The 23,853-nt window shown below is 36.0% G+C and overlaps 1 protein-coding gene across 3 annotated transcripts in view; it reads right to left on the bottom strand.

The window, feature by feature from the left end:
- The window catches only part of sh3kbp1 (SH3-domain kinase binding protein 1), a 51,097-nt gene extending 28,514 nt beyond the window's left edge, over positions 1-22,583 (bottom strand). For 2 of the 3 annotated variants that reach the window (XM_042751849.1, XM_042751850.1), the window contains exons 1-2: positions 22,267-22,583; positions 10,907-11,064 (exon numbers count right to left, since the gene is read on the bottom strand). In XM_042751849.1, coding sequence (XP_042607783.1) covers positions 10,907-11,064; positions 22,267-22,270 — 162 coding nt within the window. In that variant the 5' untranslated portion in view covers positions 22,271-22,583. The remainder of the gene's footprint in view (positions 1-10,906; positions 11,065-22,266) is intronic. The other variant, XM_042751848.1, reaches the window with a different exon arrangement.
- Positions 22,584-23,853: the final 1,270 nt, after the last annotated feature.

The raw sequence follows: 23,853 nt of genomic DNA, 5'->3' as shown, positions 1-23,853 counted from the left end.
TACTCTGGTATAAAGAGATTTCACAAGATTTTCTGCTTTTATAAGCAGTCAAAACACTCTACACTGTGAGGGGGAGTCTCCTCGTCCACCACCAAATACAAACAATTCACATGAAAATTATCAAGTTATTGCATCTGGGTCAGTACGATCGACTAGTTTTGGATTGTCTTATGTTTTAAATTAATTAGCATGCTAACTGTTATACCCTTACACAACCAGCAGATTAAAATCCTCCTGACTATATTGTGTACTGTAAATATTGTTGGTATTTCTGATGAAATGTTCTGATGTTCCTCATTTGAAAGTCCCTTTGTATAAAAGGTGCCTACTTAATGAATACATTTAAAGGTAAATGTACTTTTAACTACCTTCAAAATTCAAACCACAGCGTTCTTTTACATTTGGTTACACTCCAACTAGCTGATTATAGAGTTTTAATTGTCTTAAGGTCACATCTACTGTTGTTTACAGGCAAAATTCAGTTATTTTGATATGAATACACACAAAGAGGAATTTTGTCGGAAGATTTCACAACGGGTTCAACTGGTCATGCAAATTTGCTGTGTTTACCAACAGAAAGCTGCTTGGTTTGAAAGTGACTTCTGTGTGAGCTGTGCTTCATGCATTGCTACACTACTGACAACAGATAAGGGACCTTTTTGTCTGCAAAATAATGTAACCTCACCTAAGTTCAACCCTTTAACAAAACAGTCAAATTATTCAGTGCTTCTTTAAGACCGATCAGTCGGCTAGGCTATTTATTGTTTAGACGACCCAATGTAGCTCTGCACATGCCTAGTCTTGAAATGAGTACTACATTTGGTAACTTCAATTGGTTAATTTGATAAGTCCATCAAAGACGTTCAAAAATTTCCAAGGCTTTGTGAAATCCCCCATAAATGTCTTTATCAACAGTGGTGGTGGCTGGAAATACATCACGTCAAGATTGCAGTGAAGTGCAGTTTTAAATAGAACAGAAGAATGGAACCAGAACAATGAATGATGTAAAACTCTAAGAATCCAGCACACAACCTAAACCTCTCTCTCAGGTTAGGAGGTTAAATGCTCTACAACCCAGTTACATCAGCAAGTGCTTCAGGATGTTGGGTCCAGGATACAGAATTGCACGTTTCAGGGTGAAATGCATCATTGCCTATGACACAGTTTTGCGAGCTGCCGCCCCATGGATTATCAGTGCAGTGAAGCGACAACAGAGCCCCATGCTGAGACACACATTCCCACATACAAAAGTACAGATAGGTAGAAATGACAATCACATTCAGAAAAACAACATACACATGTAGACATATCCCATGATTGTGAAGGATTCAGTTAGACATCTAAGTGGCCAAAAAGGCTGCATGTGTAAAAAAAATGTATTAACATTAATAAATATGTCATCTCCTTTTCTCTCTATAATACACTCCTTAATAACAACAAATAATGGTGACCGTTTCTGTGAAATGTTGCAAAGACAACACCAAAAAATGAAGATCTGATTAAGCTCATCATGAATATATTCCAAATTTTCAATGCCATGAATGTCAACTTTGCCAATTCCAGTGATTAACTGTTCTGCGTTGCGGACCATCTGACACAGGATCTGAGCAGATCGAGCTTGTGCTGTTGAATCATAAATACACAGGAGATGCTGGTGAGATACATGGTCGTTGCAATTTACTGCTAAATGTAGCAGTGATGGCACATTTATTACACATTTCACTGTCGATTGCGTCAAAGTATGCAAGCTGTAAGTACGCAATAAGTATTTGAAGGAATTAATTTGTTTATGGTGCATAGATCACATTATGATGATGAAATCATAATCTGATCTATGCTACAGTATATATATATATATATATATATATATATATATATATATATATATATATATATATATATATATACACACACATACACATGTGTAATACATTCCCCTTACCCCTGTTTGAAAAAAAAATATTACAATATATTACTATATTATAATATTATTATATTGGTATAAACTAATATTCATCCATTTTATATAGATATTCACCCAACACAGCTTGAAACAAAACATCTAATACTAACACCACAATTTTTTAATAAATTCAATTAATAATAAAAAATGTTCAGTAAGCACTCTTTATGGCATTTAAGTTTTGTGCTGAAACCCAAAATATAAAAAGAATTAAAAATAAAATCTAGGGAGACTAAAATCTATAATTACCCTGAAGGACAGAAAAAATTAAAAGAGGAAAATGAAAGGTTAAAGGTCATTTATGACAGAACATAATCTCCTTATTTGAATTCAGAGAATAGCAGATTATTGGAGTTTAATTTAAAAACGTGATACTGAAACAATCCTTGCCAGCTGTGTCGACTTAAAGAGAATGAAAAAGAGATCAAAAAAGAGAGGGAGAAAAGCCAGCTAGAGGGATGGCATGAGTCCAGACATGATTGAGCACTTGTGAAGAACGGATGCCTGTCTATTGTAAATTACATCGCTCATTTAATCACAGAAGAGGCTAAATTATCAGTCCATTATCACATCACCAAAACAGGACGCTGGAGTGCATGCATGACTGAACCAATCTGCCAGAAAGGAAGACCCACATACAAGAACTAACCGGCCCACGAGAGCGTTAGCGACTGTGCATTTATCATCCTTCATTATCATAACCTCCCCTTTGCATGTGGCGGCTCAGCTGAACTACAAGAGATCTAACTGAGCTTTGTGAAAGCACGAGCATCATGGCAGATCAAAAATCAACAGACTAACAGGATAAGGGTGAGATTTAGTTGTGGCACACCTCAAACAGGAAACACCTGTAGATGGCAACATGCATTCTTGTCTCTTTCACGTAAAGATAAATGCACACAATTAATTTGTTAAATTTAATAAATTCAAACGATTAATTGCGATTAATCAGATCCAAAATAAAAGTTTTTGTTTACATAATATGTGTACGGTGTATATTTATTATGTATACATTAGAAGTCGACCGATTAATCGGCCAATTTTTGGCATTTTTTAATTAATCGGCATCGGCCGATTGTGCTACAAATTAGGCCAATTTATAGGCAGGTGCACCAGCGGACAGCTAAACGTTATTACGGAACTCCCTCTGAGGCTGCGTGAGAGATGGAGCAGTTCACACTCTGCAGCAGCGGCTTGTTCACACGCAGCTTCAGCTAATGGCAGGGAAAAACAGCCCGTTTCGAAAACGTAATTACGTTTTACCCGACTAGAATTGATGCCGGAAAGTTATCATATTCATAAGTGCAACAAGTCATTTGCATGTCAAAGTAGAAACACGTTCAATTAAGACAAAACTTCTGGGCCGATTATAACGTGCATGCTAACTTTCCTCATTAAATGTGTGTGTAGGTCCGACAATATCCTCCACAATGTCATCGCTCATGGTCTCGTGGTTTGTTATTACTATGGCCTTTTTCCATTACAGCAGTGTCCAGTGTTTCCTATCCATTGAGTTATTTGTGACGGCTTGTCACTATATCCAAACTGACCACCACAAATAGATTTTCCAAAAGACTTGCTTCGTTGAAAATGCTTTGTTGAATAAAATGAGCACTTCACATTTCAAAATTAAAATGCAGCACGGGTGTTTTTATATGAATGTATCTTTGAAAAGAAAAGAACCGACTGTCTTCAGAAAAGCTTCGATGTCATTATTTTGTCTTTCCTGAAATGCCTGATAAAATAGTGTTTGTGAGCAGTGCTTATTTGATTACAGCCGTTACTGGAGAAACTGCTATACCTCCGCTCCAACAGTGCCTCCTGCTGGCAGAGAATTCATTTGCAGTCTGTGGAAAACACTGGTGTCTGTCAGTAAACATAAAAAAAAAGTGCTTTAAAACTGTTTTGAGAAGTTGCTTAAGTTTTGAGCCATGTATTATTACTCTAAATTGGGCTACTACTATTACTATCTTGTACCCTGCAATAATAATTTGCTCAAACTCACTTTTATGAGATGAATGGGGAAAAAAAAGAAAATTGGATAAACATATCGGCCAAAAAATATCGGCATCATATATCGGCCATCGGCTGCCCTGATTTCTAAATACCGGCATCGGCCAGTGAAAAACCCATATCGGTCGACCTCTAGTACAAATAAATACATACACATGCATGTATATATTTTAGAAAAATGTTATTTTTATATATGAATAAAAATATATAGACATGTAAATACATGTAAATATTTTTAAAATATATACTGTATGTGTGTGTATTTATATATACATAATAAATATACACAGAACACACACATATTATGCAAACAAAAACTTTTATTTTGGATGCGATTAATCGCGAATAATCGTTTGACAGCACTATAAAATATAAATATAATATGAACTAAATAAAAACAATAATTATAATTAACAAAAGTATACATAAACAAATAAACATCGTTAAGTCATGTACATGAGCTAAGAACAACGAGACTTTGTTTACTAAACTCTGGTTTGTATGTAAAAGTTTCTTTATTGCTCTGTTAACCAAAGACTCTTGCTCTGATAAGTGATTATGTAAGATTACATGCTTCTCAAGTGAGCAGGGGGCCTGAGAATGAAGCTAGAGAAAATTCGACACATTTTTCAGATGCTTATTTCATGACACACTGTGTGTCTGAATGTTCACGCTCTCTTTCTCACAAACCCACAGGCAAGACAAGACAGTACAGAGATTCTCAACAGTTTCTCCTAGAAAGAATTACAATTAAATGGAGAGAGAATGGAGACTTCTGCTTCTCAGTTTCTGCAAGTTTCTTGATTCCTCTCAAGAGAAAAAACTAAAATATGTACACACATGCTTCTCCAAGATTTACCAAAATGAAAAAAAGCACAAATCAGCATATTAGAATGATTTCTGAAGGATTAGGGATGTAACGATTAACCGCGAGCCGGTTGAAAATTGATTAAAACATGAGATGATTCAAATCGGTTGAGATGCTAAACAAATCGCGATTCATTTAGGGGTAGGAGTTTATATGAATGCATGTCTGAGGGGAACTTGCTGTCTTAAGAAAAGTTTAGATGGTATTTTTACTTTTCATTTTGCCTCCTAATAATGCATATTAAAGTTCATAAGTTCAGCGAATCTGCGTCTCGTTCAGCTTGTCTGCTGTTTCTATTTCATGCAGATATATATAATTTTTTTTTTTTTTTTTTTCTGAAAACTGAAACCAAACCATTCTGTTTTTGCTTCATATTTAATGTAATTTAGATTAAAACTGCTCATATTGAATGTATGCAGCATCTTTGTTTGGATCATGATTAAAATGCAGTGGTTGCCTTTAATTTTAAATGGAAAGAGCACAGACAAAGCCTTATTTTGTTTATATGAAGAGATTTATTTTATTTGTGTTATTTATTTGATTTAGGGCTTGTTTTTAAATTTCAATTTAGTTTTGTTATTTACATTTACATTATATTTAAATTTTGTCATTTCATTTTGTAATTTGAATCGAATCGAATCGTGAAACCAAAATCGTGAATCGAATTGAATCGTGAGTTGAGTGAATTGTTACATCCTCTGAAAGATCATGTGACAGAAGAGGTAGCGGCTGACGAAAATTCAACTTTGCCTCACAGTAATAACATTTGACAAATTATTAAACTAGAAAAATTGTAAATTTTTATTTAAAAAATGGTAAATTGTAAATAATTCACAATATTACTTTTTTAAAAAAACTCAAACATTTAACTGTTATATGGGGTGAAGAGATCGTTTAACAGAGAGCATCACTGTTTGGCATTAGCGTCACAGTGTTTCCCACAGGACTGTATGAGACTTGTGGCGAAACCCACAAGTAGAAACCCCAATCAGATAGCAATCATCAAAATAAACAGGCCAAATGAGCGACCTTAGAGCAATAAAACTTTCCTCTAGAAGCGACCTCAATACAAGCCAGCACGTTGACTCACACTCACACATCTTCTTTTTGCGCTAAACTTTTAAGGCTATCAAGCTGCTGAACCCTGAACATGGTGCATAACTTATGATAGCGTAAACACAAATAAGTGTAAATGCTCTGACCTCGCTTTGGTGCTCCAAGACCACTGTGTTGACCGTGTGCTCTGAGCTGTTCAGGTGGAAATATGACTCACAGACCGTTTTACTGATACCCCAAACTCACCACTATCCAAACTCACAGAGAGAACATAACAAAACTGGCCCTGCTTCAGTATGCAGGCACCATCAACCGCTTCTGAAACACTTCAATGCAGCCAAAATCTGCTGTTTACGTTAGCGTTATTGTTCTGAAAATGTGCTTGGATGTGTAAATACTCGTGAGCAACCATTTCGAAGGTAGATTTGCGTTTATTTTAAACGACTATGCAGGATGTGTGGGTGTATGGTAACTATCCGAACCATTTTGAGAATGGAAATCTCGCTCTTGCTTGTTTAGAAGCCATTTATTTGGCAAGCTCAAATTCAGCATGCACAAAATACAATACGCATGGTAGCAGTAAACAAGTTATTATGAGACAGTGTGATAACAGGCAGATTAATTGACAGTAATATTAATCTAACAGTTACATTAAAATGTTTTCTTATTATAAAAACAACGAAATCACAGGAAAATGAGTTTTAGTTGTCTTGTCACATCAAAATTTACTTGCATATTTGTTTTGGAAATGATGCTTGATTTGTGCATATTTTGCACCTGATTCAGACGACTTTCACTGAAGAAAGCAATATCGTAATAAGAGGATTCGTATTTTACCCAGACTCTTTATCTCTTGGCTCATAATAAAAACAAGAAACATCGCAATATTGGATTACGTGTTTTCGAGTTATGCTTTGGTTAATGTTCATTTTTGAATGAACTATTCCTATAAATCTTTATGACTTTTAACTGTTTTTGTTCATATAACAAAAGGGAAAGACAATGGACCCCATTGACTTTCACTGCAATAAAAAAAAACAAAAAAAACACTGTACTTTACGTTTTCACCTTTGGTTGAACTATCCCACTACCTATTTTTATAATCAAGTTTACACAGCCTGTGAAGAAAATCATCAGATTATTTAAAGAAATAACTTGACTGTGATTACATGACGACTGTTTTAGTGTCTTCAGAATGAGTTCATCGGTTGTGCACAAGCTAGGAAAAGTGTGCTTAAATTGCACCCGTTGAATTTCACACCATCTCACTGTTAAGCATCTACCCTTCCTTAGTGCCATCAAAGGAAGTCTGCACTTCCCTCTACCATGAACCATAGAAAAGGAAGTGACCTCACGAACCTGTAGAGTCTCTCTGTACACCGCATCTTTTACAGGCCTACAGACGAGCTGAAGGCTATGAAATCAAAATGCTAATGCTAAAACCAGAACATTTACGGCATTTTGTGATTTTTAAATCCATCACAAAAGATCAAAAATAGTAATCTGAGACTAAATTTAGACTTGATTCAGAGTTGAAAGACGCAAATTTTGAGTGGGCTTTTACAGAAGTAGATCAATGGTTTGTTTTTTAGATGAACGGTTCCTTCCTTACCAACTTTGATTCAAGTAAAATTTCACATGCTTTCATTTACACAAACATAAACCGAGACTAAAAGAACAAGTAAATGTATTGACTTGCAACAAAGTTATAGAACATGCAAAATATAAAACTACTAAAAAACACAAGGGCTTTCGAGACTTTACTTGTAAACATTTCATCCAACCACATGATTTTCACTAAAGTTCACACCAATATTATTGTTACAGTACTGTATAAATAAAATGAGTGTCCGATGAGAACTGTACTAATAAAGAACTAAAACCTATCCCAGTGTAATTAAAAAGAGTCTCATATATCATGCCTTCCTGGTGCTAACAAGTATGTAGCGCTACAACGCTAACAAGCTTTCATGGACTCCTCACACCTGAGCTCATGACAATCTGCTGGTGGAGTTCACAAGTTTCTTTCTGGAATACGCCCATGATGTACTGGTGTCACTGAAGAGAGAGCGAGAGAGGGAGTGCACAAGTCACAGAAATACTCTCTCTCACTTTCTCTTCAAATCAACACTAGCATCCTTTTCATCTGTGACCAATCCTCTTCCAGTCAGCGCACACACTGACACACAACCTCTCCATCCTCTGACAGTCAGCATTAGCGGCCTGCTGAGTTCAGCTCAACACAAACATACATACACACTTGTGAACACACACTCAACAATATAGCTCAACAATTTAACAAGTGATGTAATGAAAATTCAATATAGATCAAAACATGTAGAAATCTTTTTTAAAGCACTTTTTATTTGGAGAGACAGCGCCAAATGTACTAAACATTAGTGCGAGAACGCAATCCCATAAAAGGACAGACAGGAGTGGAAAGTTTTGCGGGTGATCTACTGACAAAGCACAAATTATAGAACACAGAAAAAAGCTGGCTCGTATACATTAAGGACCAATGCATTCAACAAAGAGCAACACAAGTGCAAAATATTAAGACATGCTTTTTTTAACGTTAAATAATGGCAAAATACTAGTAAACTGACTACTGCAAATCTTAGTAAATCATTTGTCAGCTGCAAAAATAACTGTCCATGCCTTTTCATTGCTAATGCTTCAGTGCACCTTAGTAAACTTATTAAATTATTAGATTTTTTACTGTTATTAACTTATTTAAACATTAACTTCTCCTTTCACTAAACATTTTAAATCTACAGGTGCTGGTCATATAATTAGAATATCATCAAAAAGTTGATTTATTTCACTAATTCCATTCAAAACGTGAAACTTGTATAGTATATTCATTCATTACACACTGACTGATATATTTCAAATGTTTATTTCTTTTCATTTTGATGTTTATAACTGACAACTAAGAAAAAAATCCCAAATTCAGTATCTCAGAAAATTAGAATATTGTGGAAAGGTTCGATATTGAAGACACCTGGTGCCACACTCTAATCAGTTAATTAACTCAAAACACCTGCAAAGGCCTTTAAATGGTCTCTCAGTCTAGTTCTGTAGGCTACAGAATCATGGGGAAGACTGGTGAATTGACAGTTGTCCAAAAGACGACCATTGACACCTTGCACAAGGAGGGCAAGACACAAAAGGTCGTTGCAAAAGAGGCTGGCTGTTCACAGAGCTCTGTGTCCAAGCACATTAATAGAGAGGCGAATGGAAGGAAAAGATGTGATAGAAAAAAGTGTACAAGCAATAGGGATAACCGCACCCTGGAGAGGATTGTGAAACAAAAACCCATTCAAAAATGTGGGGGAGATTCACAAAGAGTGGACTGCAGCTGGAGTCAGTGCTTCAAGAACCACTACACAAAGACATATGCAAGACATGGTTTTCACCTGTTGCATTCCTTGTGTCAAGCCACTCTTGAACCACAGACAGTGTCAGAAGCGCCTCGCTTCAAAAAGGATTGGACTGCTGCTGAGTAGTCCAAAGTTATGTGCTCTGATGAAAGTAAATTTTGCATTTCCTTTGGATATCAGGGTCCCAGAGTCTGGAGGAAGAGAGGAGAGGCACACAATCCATGTTGCTTGAGGTCCAATGTAAAGTTTCCACAGTCAGTGATGGTTTTCGGTGCCATGTCATCTGCTGATGTTGGTACACTGTGTTTTCTGAGGTCCAAGGTCAACACAGCCGTTACCAGGAGTTTCCACAGTCAGGTCATGCTTCCTGCTGCTGACCAACTTTATGGAGATGCAGATTTCATTTTCCAACAGGGCTTGGCCCCAGCACATAGGGGCCAGACCCAACAATGCAGAAGAGCTGAAGGCCACTATCAGAGCAACCTGGGCTCTCATAACACCTGAGCAGTGCCACAGACTGATCGACTCCATGCCACGCCGCATTGCTGCAGTAATTCAGGAAAAAGGAGCCCCAACTAAGTATTGAGTGCTGTACATGCTCATACTTTTTATTTTTATACTTTTTAGTTGGCCAAGATTTCTAAAAATCATTTCTTAGTATTGGTCTTAATTTATATTCTAATTTTCTGAGATACTGAATTTGGGATTTTCCTTAGTTGTCAGTTATAATCATAAAAATTATAATAAATAAACATTTGAAATATATCAGTCTGTGTGTAATGAATGAATATAATATACAAGTTTCACTTTTTGAATGAAATTAATGAAATAAATCAACTTTTTGATGATATTCTAATTATATGACCAGCACCTGTACACTACCATTCAGAAATTTTTACTTTAATATTTTTGAAAGTCTTCTCCAATGCTCACCAATGATTTATGTGTCCAAAAATAAAGTAAAAATAGTAATATTGTGAAATACTACCATAATTCAAAAAACTGTTTTCTAGTTTAAAATATAATTTGTTCTTGTGAGCTAAATTTTCATGATCATGCTCCAGTCATAAGTGCCACATGATCCTACAGAAATCATTCTAATATGCTAATTTGCTGCTCAAGAAACATTTCTGATTGTGCTGATTAATATTTTTGTGAAAACACTGTACATTTTCTGTTAGGATTCTTCATTGAATAGAAAGTTCAAAAGAAAACCATTTATTTGAAATAGCAATCCTACATAATGTTTTTACCTGAAAAAAAAACTGTAAATATCTTACTGTACTAAACCCAAAACTTTTGAACGGTAGTATAATTGGTCGTGTGCTGTGTTTGACTGAAAGAATGTTTAAAAACAAACATTTTCAAAGTACATATATACAAATTGAGATATGTATTAGGTGCTGTCAAAAGTGTGAAACTTCAAGTTAGAAGTGTTGTTGCATTTTCGCTCAGCCCTAACACTCTATGTGCACTCACTCACACTCTGAAAAAAGTGTTGACAGCTTGGTCATGCTAAATTAAGGTGAAGAACCGATGGCCTGTGGTGAGACTAGGCTGTGAATCCATCCACTACTTCCTGCAGGGAAAGGTCAAAAGGGAAATGCTGAGTTCAGCGCTTACTCTGACAAAGTTGTCGGGGAAGAGCCCCCTCCGACCGTCCAGCTCTCCCTCCCACCAGCCGCCCTCATCCTTCCTGATGTTACTGATGATGTCACCAACAGCGATGGTCAACTCGTCATCGTGCTGGGCCTGGTAATCAAACTCCACAATGGCTTCCACTGAGAGAGAGAAGAAAACAAACATAGAGATTTAGAGGTCATGGTTACATGCAGGAAGCAGGATATGCAGTATTACTGTACAAGACTCACACAGACACGTAACTTTCACCACTGAATGAAAGTGACAACACCATCTACACAACAACCATTTATATCGCTTATAAAAATCAAGATATTATTGTGATCATTACACTTGACCTTACAGAAAATGCAAATATTTTAAATATGGCTTTTGTGATTCAACACAGGCAACCCACAGAGACCCTGTTTTTGGTAACAACAACACTAGGCTGTTATAGGTGGTTGCTAGGGTGTTGCTATCCAAGTACTAAAATGATTAAAATGTTTTTAGTGTGTTGTTATGCTGCTGTGTGTTCTGGGTTGTTTGAATGGCTCTTGGTTGGTTGGTCATTCTAAAGTATTCCGGATAGTTTCTACTGGGTTGCTATGTAATTTCTAGGTGTTGTGGATGGTTTCTAGAATGTTGCTAGGTGATTCTAAGACATGGCTAGATATTCTAGGATGTTATGGGTGGTTGCCAGGGTGTTTTTATGTTTGGAATATTTTTAGTGTGTTGCTAGGTGATTCTAGGGTGTCCTGGATGGATTCTAGAGTGTTAAGTAATATAAGCGGTTTCTGGGTGGTTGCTAGGATGTTGCTATGTTGGTACTAAGGTGTTTTTGAGTGTGTTAGTGTGCTACAATGCTGTTATGTGTTCTGGTTTGTTTATAAGGTGTTTCCAGATGATTCTAATGTATTCTGAATGGTTTCTAGGGAATTAAATAAGTGATTTTAATGTATTCTGGATTGTTTCTAAGGCATTGCTATTATAGGGAGCTCAGGGTGGCTGCCAGGGCATTGCTATGTGGGTACTAAAACGTTTGAAAGGTTTTTGTGAGTTATTATGCTTCTATGTGTTGAGAGTTCATTCTAGGGTGTTGCTAGATGACTTTAATGTGTTCTAGACGGTTTATAGATGTTGCTAGTTGATTCTAGGGTATTCTGGGTGGTTTCTAGTGTGTTGCTAAGTGACTTTAATGTGTTCTAGATGGTTTATAGGTGTTGCTAATTGATTCTAGAGAGTTCTGGATGGTTTCTAGGGTGTTGCTAAGTGATGTCCTAGGCATTTTTATGGCATTTTGAGCAGTTGCTTATTATTTCAAGTCAAAAGAGCCCATTCTCAAATCACTATGACATTTTGGTCTCTGTATATGACTTGGGACTTTTTTTTGATACAAGTCAAAGGGAGTTTTTCATAAGTGTTCTTCGTAAGTGTAAACACTTTTAATCACAATGATTTATTTTTATTGCAATTTCATTTGTCACCACTATGGTGTAGAAATTACACATTGCACCCTTCAAGGTTTATGCAAATCCCCAAATGAACAATAGAAATAGTGATGCTTACCACAAACAAATACTTTATCATGTCTGCTCTGACAACATCATAACTTATTTTAATCATATATTTAGAGCAATAAAACATTTACTGAGATAGCAAGAGAATATGAGTCCTTCCATAGGGATAAGAACTTATAGGCCCCTGGAGCATAAGCAGGCATCATGTTTTCGCTGCAGATAGGAGGATCAAGGCAGGAGCGAAAGCAACAAAACAAGGATCCGAGAAATTAAAGTGACAAGATATTTTCACGTTACAGCTTATAATATTAAAAAGAAGCTTTTTGAACTCTAGTGAACTACACATGCTATTTCGGGTAGGAAAGTGCAAGATGAGAATGTCATCCTCTCAGCTTTGGATTTAAACTGCATTGTGTGTTTGCATGAGGTCATGACGGTGAGGAGGGGTTACCGTGAGGTTGGGGATAAGAGATGGAGATACAATCTCAATCACAATGATTCGTTTATGAGTCATCAAGACGAGATCACACCCATGCCAATGCAATGCACACTGCACACACACACAGCAGGACACTGCAAACATCCTTTGTGACTTCTATATGACTTTTGATTTATATGGCAGCTCTGACTACAGGTTTCATATCGGATACACCCGGATTATCACTCCATGCACAAGGATATCGATAACCTACTATTAGATACTCAAAAATACATTAATGCATGGTCAATAGGATCCCTCATATGACCCTGCAGAATATTCTGGAAATTGCTGAGCTGTGCAGGGAGGAAAGCATGAGGTCGTGCCCACAGCCATAACAAACACAAAGGTAATAAATACTTCCAAACATCTGGTGGACCAAGCCTATGCATATGCACAGACATAAAAAAACCTTCAGGTACAAACCCACACACATATAAATACAGAAATGCTACAATCTGTTTTATTATATGGAGATGTATCATCTCTAATGGCTGATCAGGCCCAGCCAGACTATTCTCTCCTTTCCTCCTCCATTGCTTTGATGGGAAAGTGTAGAATTTGCTTTTAAAAAGCTTAAATTAATCAAAAACATAAAATAAATAGGAATGGACAATATACCGGGACAGTACTGGTTAACAGTCAATATGATTGATGATTTTTTTCATATCAAACGATTTTGTATGATTTGACTTTTTCATAATATAATATTTATGTATTGTATTGGTCAGTACTAAATATTCACTGTCCAATATCTCAAAAGAATTGTTTTCTATGTTTCATAATGTAAATTATAATGTTGGGATCCCTAAACTAACAAAGCTAATAGTTTTCCATTTTAGTATTTTTTATTTAATTTAGGGGGGAAAAAGTTATAATTTTCAGTATTGTCTAAAATGTCCATCCTTGACTTTTCCACAGGCTAGGAACACAATATTGGATCTTTTATTCTTTAAAGGACTTTATGCTAGACCTTGATAACATTCTGAATGATGACAATCAAGTCGGTCCATCTGTGTTTTTCTTTTGAGCAGTGTCTTCTCTCTTACTCTCAATCTCTTTGTTGTCTTCCAGCTGTTCGAGTTTCTAAAGATGTGACATAAAGCACAGCTGCCATGTTAATGTTGAAACATCTTTCAAAAAAGCCTCCCACCCACACTTACACCCCATACCCCCCCCCCCATTGAGTTTAGTTTAGTTTGTTTTGTATTTATTCTCTGCAACAACAAATGTTGTCATCTTTTTTATTTTTTTTCTCGACCTTCCTTCAACTGTCCCACACAAACGCATTTACACACAACAACACAAAAACATAAAATAACAAAGCTGTTTCCTGTTGATTCTTGTCTTTCTTCTGCTTTTTTATTGGTCACAAGAGAGACTGGAACAGTATTAGCCAGCATCCAGTTATCATATTACTGATACTTATATATAAACTACATTTCAGCCTTTAAACCATTGTTAAGAAAATGGATGAGTCAAAAATTACGATATTATCACAGACCATACATATCGCACACCCCTATGTTTAGAATTTTATAATGTTTTGTTTTTTTTTTTGTATTGTATTTTTATTGATCCACCAGTTCACATTCAGGGTAAAAACATGGGTGGATTTTCGTATTGGCCTGAACTCTGAAAAAACAACAGTTTTATTGAAAATGCTCATTCATTCTCTGCCAGCAGGTAGAGCGTTTGGTAGACATATGGTAGAAAGCTTCCCCGGTAACAGCAGAACACAAAGCAGTGCAGCACCGGACTTTGAACGTGCAGTGCTCGTGTTTATTCAGTGAAATCATAACGTTAGCCTTTTGAAGTTTAATCATCACATTCAGCCATATCACAATTCTGGTCTTTCTGTCCCCAAATTTAAGACCTCTTGAAATCATAATTAAGACTTTCTTGTACAATTTAAGACTTTTTAAGGCCTTAAATTTGATTCAACTAAATTTAAGACTTTTAAGGACCTCCGGAAACCCTGATACATACATATTGTGTATATAAATTTGTATTGATTTGTTTTATGTGTGTAATTAATTATATTAAAGTATAAAGTAACTGATGTAACAAAACATTTTTATATATTTTTTTATAAATAAAATCTATTATTTAAAATATAATACAATAAATGTAATATATTTAACTACTATTTATATTAGTTAATTTAAATAAAATATTTAATCAAAAAAGTCCCCATAAAGGTAAAAATATACATGCAAATTCATTCAAAAGGCCAAATAGTGTCCATTAACTGGAAGCACTGCAGTTTATACAATGCAAACACCACTCACTTTTTTCCAGAAAATAAAAAAAAAAAAAAAAAAAAAAAAATTTGTAATAATTCCTACAACAACATTTTAGCTAAATAAGGACTATGGGTGTTTAACAGGTCAACCACCTGATTCTGATGTCATGTGATTCCTCATTTCATGTTTAAAATGACCTATGCACCACGTGTGCACATTAAAGAGTAAAGGTATTGTTTAAACCAGCGTCATTGCATGCTGGCCAACTCCCCGAGCAGCTATAAATATTCCTCTTCTTAAACAGCTCCTTTAGTCTGTGTGCCTGGACTCAGCTGATTTGCACTGATGTGAGTCAAGTGTTTGTCAGCGTTAGAGGACCTCAGTAAAACCATGTGATGTGCTTTTACGGCAGCATAACTCTCTGAGCTCATGCATTAAGCATCAACATGCTCGATTTTTAATACTGACTAAATTTATGTAGGCCTGATCCATTACCCCATCATATAAGCCTTATATACATAATCCACTGCATATCTTAAGACTTGCAAGCATTATTGTTAGGTTTCATTGATTCAGAACAAGATCAATAATGTTCCAGCGTTGTACAAACAACCTTTTTGGCTAATGATGTGACTGAGCTGAACGAAAATCCCTCATTGTTCTCGTCTATGGGGAGCTTGTGACTTACAGATGATTTTAATTGGTCATTCTCGCATACTGATTCAGAAAGACTGCCTCTCCGTCGAAAAGGTTAATCAAATTTGCAGTATTAGATTGCATTAAATGGAACAGACATGAATTAAATTAATTACATTGGCGAAAGTATTTTTATACAGCAAGAGCTCATGCTGAAGTCTGACTGGATGAGCAAGATGACTGCAAGATGAGTCAAAAAAAAAGAACACAGCTGATTTCATTTGCAGCCAAATCATTTCATGCCATCCTGACCTATTGCATACCTTAGATTGAACTGTAGGCCGACTATAACTGCATATAACCACTGCAAAAATGGCCCAGGCATAAACAAACACTTCGAAATATAGCAGATTCCAACACAACCATACTACATTTAGAGCAGTGCTGTGATTGCAGGCATAGTCCTGACCCATTTCACTAGCTACACTGTGCTGTGGTCTGGTTAAAAGACACATCAATGTCCTTCCGTATGAGTTGAAGTCAGATCTGTAGTCACTCATCATGGCAACATAGGAAGTAACACTGAGATGAATGTACATTAATCAGCTGATGTAATGCTGAATCACAACCACACCTGACCAGAGACATAACTATTAAAGCCCAGAGCCATCTGTCAACATTACCATGGAAACACATGTGCTGAATGCAAATTCTATGCTATTTGTCTAAATTTAAAAAAAAAAATAAAAATCACAGCAGTATTCTTAAAGGTTTTTATTTGTTATATGCATTCATTTTGTATTTTGCCAAAAAAGCATGATAATGATTTCATGATTTCAGGCTTTCCCAATAAAAAAAAAGCAACTAAGGCTGTAAACTTTACAGAGAACCCTCTCATTTGGTACATTAAGATAAGCTTATAGCAATTATTGGATGGGAGAAATGTCGACAAATATGTTTAGAGAAGCTTTATTCGCATATCAACTGAAAACAGAATAGACTAAAAGACTGAGACTGAAATTTAAGAATCAATATAAATGTACTTAATGTTAAAAGGAGCATCTGAGTGCTTCTGGGATGTCTAAAGTTACCTTGCATCAGCCTCAGTTCTCTCAGACATTTTCTCTGCTGCATGTGTGTGTGTGGGGTGCAAGTTGAGACTCTGACTGGCAGTCAAGGGGAATGCATGTGCAGGTGATAGTCTCTGTTCGGCTGCAGTATAAGTAAGCAAATGTTTAGGGATGGGCAATGAATATACCGGTAGACATGATTAACCGGTACAGATTTTGGACTGTCGTCTCTATTGCAGTTACACGCTCATGTGAAGTTGCTGTGCTCTGTGGTTTTTCTTTGCTGCTTTATGGGCCTTGAACGGTTACACACACTTGTATGTGTCAAAATGCCTGTCTTTGCAAGTATCCTTGTAAACATGGTAATTAAGTCTTAAGTGAAAGCAAACCGCTGAGAATGAAAATGTGTGTAACAGTTTATTGGATCCGGGCAGCTCTTAAAGTGATAGCAGCCTAATATTCCTGCTGTTTGTCATTCATGCTAATAAAAAAGAAAATAGAGAAAATCTCTCACTGCTCTTGACTAAATCACTTTTGTAACTTTAGTATGAAGAAATATATATTTCATTTTCACTGTGAAGAATATGCAGTGGTTTTATACAGTTGATTACTGTATAAAAATGATGTAGCATTTGTTTTTTATTTGTTATACTGTAGTTTTTTATCCTATTGCTTGTAATTTTTTTTAGGCTAGTATTAGTTTTTTTGTGGATATTAACACCGGTGGCAAGAATTATGAAATTTCTTTGGTATCAAATTTTGATATCATATATACCTTATATATCGTTACTGTGAAATAAAATTACTCATATCATGATATAAGATTTTGGTCATATCACCCCCCCCCCCACAAGGTATCATAACCATCAATTTTAATATCATGATATACATGATACCAATAACGCTACAACCCTAGTTTCTGGTGGACAATCCACATATTTACAGGACCTTTACAGAAGAAAAGGGGAAGATCCTCTTAAATGCATGACCACATGTGGCTCTTCATGTATCCCGGCTTCTCGAAATGTGTCAGCCAAACTACTGATTATGTGGGTTAGACTTGGGTCATGTGCAGAAATTCAGAGAAACTTACAAACAAATGGTGCAAGATGCAAAATAACGCACTTTTCCTAGAAGCATAAAACATGCAGTAAACATGCCATTAAATGATGTAGTATGTAGGACAGATACTCTTGCGCTCAATTCCTGAGCACAAAGTCTAAAACTACTTCCTTAAAGCCAACACTCACAACTCTCTCTAAAGTTACTGCTCCAAATTCAGACACGTTAATAAATCATGAAGTTACAAAGGACTTGGTTCTTTGTATGTATTACTGCGGATAGACGAGAACAAACGGCAGAGTTCAGATTTCTTGCAAAGTTTCATCATAGCATAAACACATGATTTAAAAGCAAAATGTTCAGCGAGTGTAACAAATCTTAAATTAGTAATCAACAAAATGTTTTTTTCGACTGTATGTTATGAATAAATCTGGAACTATTGAACAATTTCGTACAAAACTCCCTAGCTGTGGTGGAACTTCTTTACCATCACATGAGATGACTCTTGAATGGAGCAATCTCCTGCAGACTTAAGAAATCAATTATTACTCATGCTCCAAAACACATAACTTTCTTTTTCTTTTTTTACAAGGAAAACTTTATTATTCTTCCTTCTGATACAAAACCTTGTGGTTTTTATTATTGCATATTGTGCATTTCTCTACGGTGCTATGCACAGGAAATTATTACGTTGATTCCATCCAAAAAAGCTTTCTTCTGGAATATTTTAAAAAGATCTATGAATACTATTATCCAACATAGGGATGCCCAGAAGGCATCTGCAGAAATTTTCTGTGCTGCATTCAGGGAAAAATCAGCAGTAAAGGATTTAAACATGGCAAGATGTGTTAGGCCTAAATGGAGCAGAAAGTACTTTTATTGGAAGCTGAAAGAATAATCAAATTAGCCAAAATATTTAATAACCATAAACAAAAGAAGTTGAAGATGTGTAGATCTTTCAAATCTTGTGGTAAGTACAACTACTACTGGTTCCCCTACATTGTTCCCACTGGCAATAAAAGAGCTACTATCATAATATGGAGGAACATAGGTAGATGTGTAAATGCTCCACTATATAACAGGAACTCATCATATACAGAAACATGCCTCTCTCGCCACTTCCCTGTTCTCTGCCAAGGAGAAATGACTGAGCATGACACAGCAGTCATGATAGTAAAGAGACCCGAGTACAGTGCCACACTTTCCGGAATCCAAAGCTCACCGCATCAGTTGGGAGGAAAAGCAAAGCTTGAACTTGCAGCAAAAAAGTAACAGAGGAAGCCAGGGCTTCATTAACTTGCATGCGATATGAGGATTCACAAGAAGCCCTTGATCACTATGAATTAATTTACTGATAGCATATTTTATTAAAAAATAAGAGCCGAAAGAATGCTGTCAGTCGGGATATTTAATGCTGAACCCGAAATCACAGGTGGGTCATATATACTAGTCTGAAAAGTAATTATTTTGAGGCTTGGCCTGTTAATACTGCTCATTAAATCACTAAATAATTCAACAAATATTTCATACATGCATGTCTTTGGGAGCGTCACATGAAATCGCTGATTTAAAATATTAATGTAGATGTTGCAAAGTGTTTATCATATTAATGTTGCGAACCTTTTCCCCTTAAGGGGTGCGTATTATTACCTTAAAGGGATAGTTCATCATCAAAGGCCTGTTCACACCAAGAATGAAAACTATAAAAATAACTATATTAGCGTCTACACCAATGCACAATAACATTTTGTTTATTATAAGCTTGCACTGCAGTTTTATCATCTGCCTCTTTAAATGCTTGAGCTCTTTAAAAGCAGGATGGATTTTGATTGGCTGTCAATGTTTTTATAGTTCGTCAGCTGAAAAAAAAAATCATTCTGAAAGTGATTCCAATGATATTGTTCCTCCGTGGTGTATTTGGTAAAGTTATGGTGTGAACCCCGCTACTTTCTTAAAGTTAAAAGCGTTATAGTTATAGTTATTGTTCTTGGTGTGAACAGGCATTTATTCCCCCTCATGTTGTTCCAAACCTGTATAACGTTCTTAATTCTGTAGAACACACATACACAAAAAAATGTCTCATTGTAATTTTGTCTCTACAATAAAAGTTAATGGGCTCCAGTGTTGTTTTGAACCTCACTGACTTCCACTATATAGACGAAAAACATTGAAATATTCTTCAAAATATGTTTTACATAATTCGACAGAAGAAAGGAAGTTCTACAGGTCTGGGACGACATGAAAATGAGTAAATAAGAATATAATTTCTATTTTTGGGTATCTCTTTAAGGTACTAACATGCAGTTTTTAGGGGCGGATAATGTACAAGTTGTTTGCACATTTTTTTAACAGTGAAACGATTTTTCCACACTTTTTAATTTAGAGCAGAGCATGGATCATTTGTCAAATTGATTTTAGATCATATCATATCCTGCAGTCCTGTTTGTGTCATTGATTTATGTTTTGAAATACTTTGTACACACAGCTGGCCCTCAGTCATTAATAACTGTTAGCGTTTATATTTATGCAGAAACGAACAAACCTTTTCCTAACAATCAATCTGGTGGGTTTGTACACGCATGGCTTTACTCTCTAAAGAATGTAACCAAATGTGCTGCGCAATGTGCTCAAAACCCGTTTAAATTTTCAGCACGCATGTCTGTTGATCTAAAGGCTTTGATGAATCTTGCCAAAATATCAGAGACACGTGTGCAACTGTTTCACACTTGTGTTTTGTCAGAGACGCTCCCCTTTTGATGAGCTCATCACGGGAGAGCGCATAGAACAGAATGGATCATAAGAGGATTGTACATCTGTCAGTGCTTCAGTCCATAAGAAGTTGTTTTTAGTTTCTTTATGTAAATCATAAATGGTTGTAATCCAATGTCATTGATAGGCTCTGATCTGCTTAGCATGACACTATATTTGAGATTGCGATTATTTGACTGCAGTTCGGACTATCTCTTTCATAATAGTGAGGCATTCTTCAAAAATGTCTGTCTTCCTGTTTATCATCAATGCAATGTAAGAAAACCACACCAGCAACTATATTTTGGACTGAAATGCTAAAAACAGCTTTGGCTGCAGTTGCCCAGTTATTGACCGTGATAAGCTTGTGGGCGTCAGGGGAGGCCGTCTGTTTAAAACACAAACATCCAAACTAATTCAACTCTTTTTAAAGAACAACACATAGTATGATGGCAACGGCTACAACCTCATGCGAGAAGCATTTGTGGCCTTTTGAACTAAATTGACAGAGAACCAGTTTGACCAATATTATTAACACTTTTCTACTTAAAGGTCATGATGAAACGGAAGTAGCAACCAACCTTTTCTTCCGTATTGTTTGTGACCTATATCAGAGTGAAACAGATTATCGAAAAAGTACCAGGAGATCATATTATGACATTTCGATTAAAATCATGTCAAAAAATTATAAAAAAATAAAACATGCATGGTTGAATTTTAACAATAACTTGCATTAAGAAAATAGATAGGGTACATTTTTATTTCTTGCCGCATTTAATGTTATGAAACAGAATTTTAACTTTAATTGAATCTCAAAAACATTTTTGTTCCATTTTGGGAAAATTTCACCGATTTTCAATGAATGCTTAATTTACATAAATATTTACTTGATATTCTCCAAAATATCTGAAAATAGAAAATGTGAATTAAGAGCCAATCAAATACAGTTAATGCTGATACTTACAATGTAAAATATCAACCGATCAATCACCCCGCCGATATCGGAGTATATTACTATTTATGGATCATTAAAACTACTTATTAATTTTGTAGTCTAATTGTATTTATTAACGTCTAGAAAACATTTAGAGAGTTCAACATATCTATCTATCTGTCTATCTATCTATCAAGAAACAATATCGATGGATATGTATTCGCAACTATGTCTATATTACCTAACTATGTCTCTGTGTAATCCAAACAGACAAACAAATAAAACACGACGAGTAGTTGTATGCAATTATATACATAGGCTATTAAAAAGAGCGTTCCTCCACATGAAACAGAGTCGCAAAAGCCACATCTGTGAAGAGAAACATAACGGACATCTGGAGGAGAGCAGGAAACCTCAGAGGGAAATGAAATTCAGCGTTTAACTCTTCACGATATCCGAGCCGCATAAGGAAACATGCAAACGTGTCCACATCTTGAAATCATCAGATCTTCTTTCAGTGTAGTTCTAATAGTGCGACGGATGCATGATGCAAACACTATCAATGCTTTTCAGTTTCATTAATGTTTCATATGACACATCAACAGCACACTCAGGTCAATATCTGGCTTCAAATAACCTGACTTTCCACAAATCCAAAATTGTACTCACCCATTTATGAACTTGTTTACGCGGCGTGTTTGTGTAGGATGTTTTTCAATGTAGAGGAAAAAAACAGAAATTCGCTACTTTCGAGAGATGCAGCCCCCGGGTTGGAAATACTGCAAATAGTCACTTAAAATGAAAGAGGAAAGCGGCTTCTAAGCATATTTCTTACAGATGATTCTGCCCCTCATTCAAAAGAGCACAAAAAGGCAGGGGCAACAACGCAGAGGGGGAAGAGATGATGTGGATGTTGCCCCAGCCGTGAGGCGCCTCACTACAGTTTTGCCTCCGTCGCTTTACGAACTCCAGCTTGCCGTCACTGCGCTCAGTGGCGCTCGTGAACCGAAAGTTCTCGCGAGAACTGGAGGGATGCGCTGTTATGATCGAGGCCATCGAACGGGATTTTCCGTTCTGCTTTACTAACAAATACCTGGGGCTGTAAATTGCAGGTAAATGGTTCTAATAAAAGAAAAAGAAAAAAGATGTTGTCCTTCTGAGGACATATGGACTGCTTTTAGGTTTACGCGATAATTATAATGCTTAATCAATTGAGTGTAAAATATGTGGTTACTTTTTAACTTTAAAGTGTTTGAAAGGAATGTAAACTGTAGGGAGACTTGGCAGTGTTTTGTTTAAACGTCTGAAGCTGTATGCCAAACTTTGATGTTCTCAAACTTGTATGCTAAATCTACTACTTATTTCTAAACCATGTAATGTCAAAGAGGGATGTTGTTACAACATGTAACACTTAGATAGGAAGTTATACTTTCCTTAAATGATTGTATGTTACAACTCTCCCGTATATGAAATGTTGTTTTATAAGAACATTCTGGTTGATTGGACCTTGGCCAGTAATTACAGGTATATTTTAGAGCATGGGTTCATATCAATTTACAAATGAGCTCTAAATTACCATTCTTAAAACAAATACAATCCCAAATCCCCATTTGTTAACCTGTGTGAGTTTGCAAATTTCCTGTTATACTGTTTCCTTTAGTCTCTGCTGCCACCCTGTGGCTTGTTTAGATACAACTGCCAGTTTGAATTAATTTTTGCCCATGCCTCCTTAATGAATATTCAAATATAAAAGATTAATTTTTTTCAGTACCTGGTTATTCTGCTTGGCTTAAATCAGTGAACTTGTACCGGGCTTTCCCCTGTTGTGCTGTAGTGTGGCTTAACTGACTGGATCCAAGCTCTATTATTGCACTATTAATGCTGGGATAACTACTGATCACATAAACACACAGAGACAGGAATGTGCTTTAGACAGCAGAAAGTACAGTCAGCTGCTGTGGACTAATGGTGTGGAATCCAAGAGAGAACAGAGACACACGATAGCAACAGAACACAAACAGGACAGAGACAGACTGCACGTGAAAACACTGAAAGAGGAAGAAAAAGTCTGCCCATGAATGCTTTAGGCATCAACATGCCTTTTTTTTGGCTGTTTATCTTCACAGTCCAACAGTCTTCTCAATATCAAAGTGAGATTTCAGATTTGGAGTATTTAAGTGTGGTGCATTGCTTGCTCACCAGTGGAACATCTGAGCCAGAATGAGCGTTCAAACAGCTGATAAAAATATCACAATA

Source organism: Cyprinus carpio, chromosome B24 (genome assembly GCF_018340385.1).
Source record: "Cyprinus carpio isolate SPL01 chromosome B24, ASM1834038v1, whole genome shotgun sequence".
NCBI classification, from domain to species: Eukaryota; Metazoa; Chordata; class Actinopteri; order Cypriniformes; family Cyprinidae; genus Cyprinus; species Cyprinus carpio.
The sequence above is the reverse complement of the archived record's forward strand: the minus strand, read 5'-3'. Positions and strand labels throughout refer to the sequence as shown.